Source organism: Siphateles boraxobius, unplaced genomic scaffold (assembly GCF_051911475.1).
Source record: "Siphateles boraxobius isolate OS27281-9 unplaced genomic scaffold, OSU_SipBor_1 77, whole genome shotgun sequence".
Taxonomy (NCBI): Eukaryota; Metazoa; Chordata; class Actinopteri; order Cypriniformes; family Leuciscidae; genus Siphateles; species Siphateles boraxobius.
This window is the reverse complement of record NW_027509205.1, coordinates 10,140,442-10,148,517: the sequence shown is the minus strand read 5'-3', so window position 1 is coordinate 10,148,517 and position 8,076 is coordinate 10,140,442. Positions and strand designations below refer to the sequence as shown.

At 38.3% G+C, this 8,076-nt stretch overlaps 2 protein-coding genes across 4 annotated transcripts in view; one reads left to right on the top strand and one right to left on the bottom strand.

The window, feature by feature from the left end:
* Positions 1–587: 587 nt before the first annotated feature.
* Positions 588–3,020, bottom strand: LOC143725949 (tyrosine-protein kinase STYK1). Its single transcript, XM_077218847.1, has 10 exons — positions 2,908–3,020; positions 2,707–2,789; positions 2,424–2,573; positions 2,096–2,290; positions 1,736–1,917; positions 1,567–1,650; positions 1,267–1,484; positions 1,125–1,165; positions 926–1,022; positions 588–781 (listed from the first exon to the last, which is right to left on the bottom strand). The coding sequence occupies exons 2-10, from the start codon at positions 2,756–2,758 to the stop codon at positions 604–606; spliced, it is 1,197 nt and encodes a 398-aa protein (XP_077074962.1). The 5' UTR covers positions 2,759–2,789; positions 2,908–3,020; the 3' UTR covers positions 588–603.
* A 2,010-nt stretch (positions 3,021–5,030) lies between these two features.
* magi3a (membrane associated guanylate kinase, WW and PDZ domain containing 3a) overlaps positions 5,031–8,076 on the top strand; it is a 148,891-nt gene continuing 145,845 nt past the window's right edge. Inside the window, exons 1-2 of one of the 3 annotated variants that reach the window (XM_077218768.1) lie at positions 5,049–5,351; positions 5,493–6,129. In XM_077218768.1, coding sequence (XP_077074883.1) covers positions 5,823–6,129 — 307 coding nt within the window. In that variant the 5' untranslated portion in view covers positions 5,049–5,351; positions 5,493–5,822. Of the gene's footprint in view, positions 6,130–8,076 lie in introns of all 3 variants that reach the window. The other 2 variants (XM_077218767.1, XM_077218769.1) reach the window with 2 other exon arrangements.

Below are 8,076 nucleotides of genomic sequence, written 5' to 3'. Positions count from 1 at the left end.
GGTTTTTAAAGGTCTATCTGTAAAGGACTTGGATGTATACACCCTTGCACCATGGTATATATTTCCATCAAAATACTGCAGTACTTTTACCACTGTGCAACAGCAAAAAGCAGTAATTAGAAGTCAATCAAATTAAGTTAAACCCATTCTCTTAATATGATATCCTGTGACAGAAAAAAGGGTCGTTTAACTTAGTTATTTTAATGGTAAAATCTCACTTGCATTGTCAAAACATTTACATGTATCAATTTAGCAGACACTTTTATTCAGAATAGGCAGGCAGTCACATGAAAATTGTTGTAAGACATGTACAAAAGAAAAAGCTTATAAATGAATGTGAAACACTGAAACCAGAGACAGCTAGAAAAAAATACTCTGGCCTTTTTACAACCCCAAATCAGAAAAAGTTGGGACATTTTGTAAAATGCAATAAAATCAAGAATCTGTTATTTGTTCATTCTATTTAACCTTTTATTAACTGACAAAAGTACAAAGACATGTTTTCACTGACCATCATAATTGTATTTTGTAAATATGAACAAATTTTGATTTTGATGGCTGCAACACAGCCCAAAAAAGTTAAATCTTCTGAATGTGTAGATCTCACTGACATTGAGGCAGTCCTGCTATCCTCCTGTACTCGCAGATGTCCATGTGTTGTTCAGAGCGAAGCGGTTTTGTGTCAGCGAGGTACTTGTACGAGTCTAGAAGCCGAATAATGGCAGAATACACAGGCCGGTCCTTGAAGTTCCACATGCAGCAGTACTTTATTAAGTCAAATCTGCAAGATATTCCAGATAATATGAATCGTTATATGTTGTTTAAACAAGATTTTCAGATTTTCTTAAACACTTGCGGGTCATAGAGGAGCAAGACAACTATTTACATGGCAAGTTAGTTATTTAAAAAAATTACAAAGACTTACAATGGGGCTCCACAGTTTTCTGGTCTTTTCATCCGGTAATGGGCTAAAGTGTTGGGCAGCACTTCAGACGGATCCAGGTCAGGATAGGGAGGAGACCCTTTCAAAAGAGAAAGAAGGTAAATATGAGACTGCTATTTTGTTTGCTTCATTTTATTTTTAATGAAAATGTTCAAGGTAACAACTGGTGTATTAATATTACCCAGGCTTATCATCTCATAAAGCAGGATTCCAAAAGACCATCTGAAAAAGTACGACAGCACAACGTAGAAATCATCAAATCATTAGCACATTGGTCAAAGTGCAGTATTTTTTAAGTTTTCAAAATTTCCTGATAGACTCACACATCACTCCTGTCTGTTATGGGAAGCCTCATTATCCGTTCTGGCGCCTGCCATTTTACAGGCACATTGACTTCTTGTTCCTTGTCCACCATTCTCATCTGGCGGCTCTTAAAAGCCCAATCCAATCCGGACACTTTGACAGAGAGCCCTGAACCAATCAACATGTTCCGGGCTGCAACATCCCCATGTATTATTCTGTGGTAGGAGTGTATGTAGTCCTAAGTAAAAATGAACAAATGATTTTAATGAACGTCATTTACTTGATTTATGCTCTATGTTTACAGGACATAAATGACTCACCAGACCTGCTGCTACCTGTTTAGCTGCTAGATAAACAGACATCTCTGAAAACACTTGGAAGTTGTCACCTGCACCACATCTGTCCTGTTTAGAGAGAGTTAAGTTGAGAAGAAAAATGAGTGATGTGACTTAACCCATGTATATTCTACGTCAACGTAGGTGTTTTTACTTCTCGAAGACTCCAGAGGAAATGCAGGAGGTTCCCTGGAAAGCTTGCCTCCAAAACCAGATACATGGGCGTCCGACGTGTCTGACAATATAACATCTTCACTATATTCTTGTGTTTGCTCACTGCTGCAAGGAAGAGGCCAAAATTCACAAATTCTGTAGCTTCTGATTGATTTGACCTGTCTGAAACAAGATACATCCAACATTTGCAGTCTTTCAGTGTGACTACAATCATAAATTCTACACTTTTATTTCTTCTAATGTAAATAAATAGCATGGTGGAGCAGAACTATGAAGAATCATTTTTAATTTAATTCTTAGAAGAAGCATTTCAGAATGATGAATTTGTGTTGTTATGTACCTTTAAGAGTTTTAATCACTACAGCAGTGGATGTGTTGTCTTGTTTTAGCTGAGCCGTGCAGATTGGCCCATAATGTCCCATCTGAAGCGGCTCAACCCCCACCAGGGTGCACAGAGCAGGTATCTCCCATAGACCCAGAGCTCCCTGTGCAGGCCGCAGGGTCCCGACGCCTGTGTCCAAGGGTACAGGCTCCCCTTAAAGACAGTTGATTCAGCAGATGCTATTTCTCATGATTTGCCCTCAAATACTCAGGCTATAAAACTAAAAATGCATTAGAACTTTATGCATCTGACATTTGAGTTCAAAGTATTGCCTTATTTCACATACCGTTTACATTTGAAGATGAGCCTGTGATAACTTGAGCTGATGATCTTTTGGTAACGAAGCTCCATATTATCTGAGACACAACAATCAGGGTGCTGAGAGCAAGCAAGCTTGGGATAATGATGACCGCAAATGGACCTGATCCTTCCTCATCTGTCCATTCATACAAACACAAGGCAAAATATATTTGCTGAAAATGTCATTATATTTAAAAACAAAGGTAAAAGCATTTAAAGTATGTCAGACGCAATAGAAAGTACTGAAAGAAAGGTGGACTCTTACGTACAACCGACTGGGTCAGTGCCAGATGAGCTGTTGTATTGGGCCTGTACAGCCATAAGGGGGTCTCTTTAACATTTCCAAAACAGGCTGAATAAAAGACATCAGCAAAATCATTTGAATAGAAAGAACATATGTTATTAGAGGTGAATTGCAAGAATGATGTCTAAATATCTCAACATATATTGTGAGTGCACGTAATCCTTACCTTACTGGAATAAAGGTGGAAAAGAGATGTCTGACTGCTTTTGGTAGCCTTGTTTGTTTGCCTCTTTCTGTTAGCATTAAGTCTGATTTTGACTTTCAGAGCAATGACCGTGAGGGTGACTGCCCTCCACATTAATGATTAACTTAACGATAGAACCCTTTTAACTGTTGCCAGGAGTGCAGTGTTTTTCTGAATTCACTCATCATTCTCTCTTGAAGTATAATGACGTGAGATGCACATAAAGATTACCCCCCACATATCTTTATTTTTTCTCTTGATCATAAATGGCACTAAATCTATCTCAACACATTTAATGAATAGATATACTCTTCTTAACATTGTCGTTAATCTGAACAGCAACATTTGTGAGGTTTAGCCAGATAAAACAGTTTTGAGGTTACCTGATCTTGTTTCGTGTCTCTAGTGATGTCATTATATCATGTTGAATATCAAAGTTGTTTGTGTCTATTTGTTAATGGGAGATTTATCGGATATATTAATGTTTTTAGATTTGTGGAGGAAAAAATGTATGCTTTTATTTTGAAGTGAGTAAGATGGCTTCCCAGAATTGGCAGGCACATAGGCCCCGAGCAGCATGCTAGTACTAGTGTTGTTGTTATTATTTATTTTTTTTTTTTACATTTATTGTATTTTGTGGGGATATTATTCAATAATTCCATGAGTTAGATGTACATATCAGACATTTTTGCTATGCTATTCATTAAAACATAGGCTAATTGTATTATGTGTTATGTATCATAGTGTTGCTATTATGACATATCTTCAATTAATGGGGAGTTAAACATTTAGCTGTTCATATAGCTTTATTTGGGTGGCACATTGGCCTTTTTTGGACGCACTGTCGCTTATCCTCCAGGTGTTCTGGTCTTCCCCATAATTCAAAAAAAATTAGTAAAGGTGAATTGGAGACACTGTATTTCTGTAGGTGTGAATGGAAAGACTTACCTATACCCTGGAAAAACCGTCGCCAAGAAAATTCACGGACAGCCTTTCACATGTGGCAAAAGATCGATCGACCAAAGAATCACCAGAGTCGGATACAATTGAAATGGTTAAAAATTGAATGAATACCTTTATATAAGTGATAGAATAAATATACCTTTCAGATTAATCGATTCTGGGATTGAGTTGTCAATTGTCATAACACAAAATGTAAACTTATTAAATGTATTCTCCTTAATAACACAGTGGCTCATGCATTATCATCATACATATGCTTAACATACATCTAATTAAATATCTAAAAAGTAAATGCATATTGTTCTTAAGGTTAAGGGGTGCATGTTCTCCGATCTTCCCATACAGAGTGGAATTCTGTACTTCAACAGAAGATGGCACTATAATACACAACATCAAGTCTAGAAGCTTTTAACCCTTGATGAGAATGACATACAATATCATTTAGCTGTATTATCTTTGTAAAACTTGTATTTATGCAAGAAAAACAACATCATACAAAAATCATGTTTATGTGCAAAATGTGTGTAACAGGTGGTGTTAAATTACAAGGTTTATACACAGCTGTTCAACACGAACCCATAATTACAGAACAATACATTTTACATTCATGGTTTTCAAACAGGGTTCAGTGAACACCTGAAGGGCATCTAAAGGGAAACCCAGGGGTCTGTGCTGTAGATTTAAATTGGTAGATTTAAAACAATTCAAGCTCTATTTCAAGATATTTCTAACCTTTAAATCACAAATTTTAAACATTTGATCATAAGCATTGTATAATGTAGTGCATTAATATTCTTTTGTTATGCATAGTATGTATATTAATTGTAACTTCTTATTCTTATGATCTTATTCTTATCATAAAGTGGGTTTCATCTTTATGTTCTGTTAATATTTTTAATTTGAATTACTTTTATTGTTTTTATTGTAAAGCATTTTGAGCTGCATTTTTAAAAAAATAAATTTCATCAGGCATTTTCAAGACTGTGATGGAGGGCAGCAAGTAGGCCTATTGTTGCTCTCAACAGAGTCAACACCTTTCAGCCCTAGAATGGTCAGACAGGCTTATGAAGTTTGGTATTGTGAAATAGTATGGGAAAGCCCGCCCTCTCGCTCTCATTGGCTGCCCTGCTCTCGTCCACTCTGCACCACTGACAGTCGCTGCTCTCGTTTGGCGCAAGTAAAAAGGTGAAAATCTACAAAGTTGCAAAGCAGCGCCTACAAAAATCAACGACGTGCGATGACAGCTCTACTCAAACAACAACAACCCACACAAGAGGGCGTGTCTACGTGAATCAAATGTCGTGGGACAGTGGACCTAGTTAGTCGTGTAGCCTATTCCCGATCCAGGTATATTGTTGTTCGTCGTTTCCCGTGAACGCGCCGGTAGCTGATGTCATTGGAACAGGTGCGCGAAACCCAAGTTAACAACAGTCGCCCTAGATCGCAAGGGATTACACACGGATGTGAGTGTTTTTCTACGGCGTTTCACTCTTCAGCCGGTATTACCAAGCGAGGCTGTAGATATTCTTTTTGTATGTGCCTGGATAAAGTCTTTCCTGCCTCGGGTGGTAGATTAATGCTATTTCCGTGTCTTTTTCTCCTAGAAAGCGCTTGTTTGGATCGTGAAGACGATATTTGGTGACACTTCTTGGTGAGCAGTGAGGTCTAACATAAATTTTAAGGCAATGAAGAGTCCTTTTACCTTTTGAACTCGTGTCTCAATCCAGATGAATTTACGTGCATTTTGACTGAACCATACAGGGAATATGCTTTAAGAACCGAGCGATGCCGACTCTGAAGTTTTGAAACCTTTTCTAATCTTTTTCATCAAGACATGGGAATGAAGCCGCTTTGCTTTAGCTACTGCGCTTTAAACGCTTTTGCATAAGGAAATAACCTGTTTTTAAGAGACTCGTTTACGAAAGGGATTAATCATGTCCAAGACGCTGAAAAAGAAGAAACATTGGTCCGGTAAAGTGCAGGAATGCGCCGTTTCGTGGGGTAACGCCGGGGAGCTCAGCGCCGTGCTGGAGATACTCGGGGGAGCCGAGCACGGAGAGTTCCCGTACCTCGGACAGGTGTTGTCGGACGCGTTAGTGTGCCATGTCGGCAGACTACCTGGTCCTGGAGATGTGCTTCTGGAGGTGAACGGCACGCCTGTCAGTGGACTGACAAACCGAGACACCCTCGCTGTCATCCGGCACTTTCGCGAACCCCTCCGTCTGAAGACTGTAAAGCCAGGTTAGTTTGTTAACCCAATTTCTAAAACATAAGCTGGAGTACCAACCTAGAGATAACAGTTTGTCACTCTACAATTAGCACTAGTGTTTCTTTTTAAAGCCCTGGTAAAAGCTATTTTTTTTAAGACCGTGTTAAGTGTGCTCAAATGTTAGGCTACTTAGGCTATGTTATTAATGGACTTTGGCCAGTCTCAGAAACTTTCACGCGCTGTGTCTGTGTGTAGGCTATTTTCAATGTTTCAGAAGTCACCTGTCGTTTGCTTTAAGCTGCTTTACGGCTGAAACTCAATTGTTTTCTTAACTGGTGGTTTTTATAACATTAACGCTATTATTTCCCCGTTTATTAATGTGAAGCAAAGCGCTGTGATTTGAGACAAAATACAAACTGAGAGGATCTGAATGGATTATTTCAGGTAATAATAATTACTGTTATTTAGGCAGCTCTCTAGGTTTTTAGACAGCCAATATTAACCTCGTATTCGATTACTAGCATTTGCTTATAATTACTTAGTTGGCATTTTGATTAAATGGGACTCTCAAGGAAAAAGTGGATTTTAACATAAACCATTTATCACTGTTACCACAACAGGAGGAAATTGAGACTATCCATCATGAGAAAGTTTTGATACCACTAGATGCTTTCTGTTTGTGGGCAACCACAATGATTTCCTTAATCGTGCTGCTGGTAGATACTTTTACTTTCCATAGAGACTCCCAAGGTTTATTTAAGATGCTAAAGCCAGGTTACAAGTGTTTACAGGTGTTGGACTGTTAATCTTGTGTTTGTCGGAGAGAAATAATGAGGATCTACAAAAGGCAGCCAAGACCTTAGCTTTCAGGACAGGTTAGGACCAGAGGCCATAAAATACAGACATGATTCTTAAAGAATCACCATGGGTACCAGATACATAGGAATCTAGCTTTGAATTGTGTAACATGACCCGTTTGTGGGTCATATTACAGAAACACCCTAACTCAGAATCTTATCTGTCTACTCATCATAAGAATTTCGTTTACCATCTTATTTAAACCCTTGTCAGATTTTAAAGTCGCCATAAAAATGAAAAATCTGATTATCCTTTTTACTCTCCTTTTTTTTTTAAAACTATCCTTTAAAAAAAGAGTATTACTGTATTTATGTATGATTTATCCATGCACATCTTTTTTAAATTCATGTGCCCTCATTCTCTGATGGTGTTTACTTGAGATCTCAGCAACAGCAAACAACGATCCAATCAATTCCCCATCAAGTCCCAACATCAAGGACAAAATCAAGACCCGCTCCACATTTGTTCTTGTTCGAGAAGCCGTTTTGCTTGGATATACGTCTCAATAGTGTATAAAAGATGACAGCAACTTTATACCAACTTTAAGAGGATGCTTCATGAATACAACCCCTGCATCATATAAGAATTTAGGAGTGAACGAGTACTCTTTTATTGTTTTAAGAGTGCATGACTCTTCAGTATGTCTTTGCGACTTCACGTCACCAAAAGCTGATCCAGATGCTATAGGTATCTCAGCCATTCAGCTAGAAATTGTGTGAACTCCTTAAACATTTAGAGCTTTGAACTTGGTGTGTGTAATCCTCTTTGCCTGCAGCACAGATGTCGTCTGACTTCCCAGCTTCCCCCCTTCACCCACTGTCCACCTCATTTAGCGTGTTAGCCTGTATGAAGGATCACCATTTGACTGATATTAGAGATGATTTTAATCATAGGGCTTTATGTTGCTATGGGCACTCTCTATGTCAGGTTACTTTGGGCTTGCAAATGAAGTAGGATTACCTAATATGAAAATGTAGTTCTGCTTGCGCTTCCTAATCAGTGTAAATTGGTATTAGTGAACGGGTTAGCATCAGATGTCTCTTACTGATTATTTTAACGTAGTGTGAGTTTGTTAAAGCTGCCAAAGCCTGCATCTTTGAACTGAGTCCAAGTCTAATTGA

Excerpts from the sequence above, each read along its gene's own strand:
- LOC143725949 (XM_077218847.1), bottom strand. The coding sequence starts at position 2,758 with ATGGCTGTACAGGCCCAATACAACAGCTCATCTGGCACTGACCCAGTC. Across the intron at positions 2,574-2,706 it reads TGGCACTGACCCAGTCGGTT|ATGAGGAAGGATCAGGTCCA; the intron begins GTACGTAAGAGT and ends ATGAATGGACAG. Across the intron at positions 782-925 it reads GAAAACTGTGGAGCCCCATT|ATTTGACTTAATAAAGTACT; the intron begins GTAAGTCTTTGT and ends AATATCTTGCAG.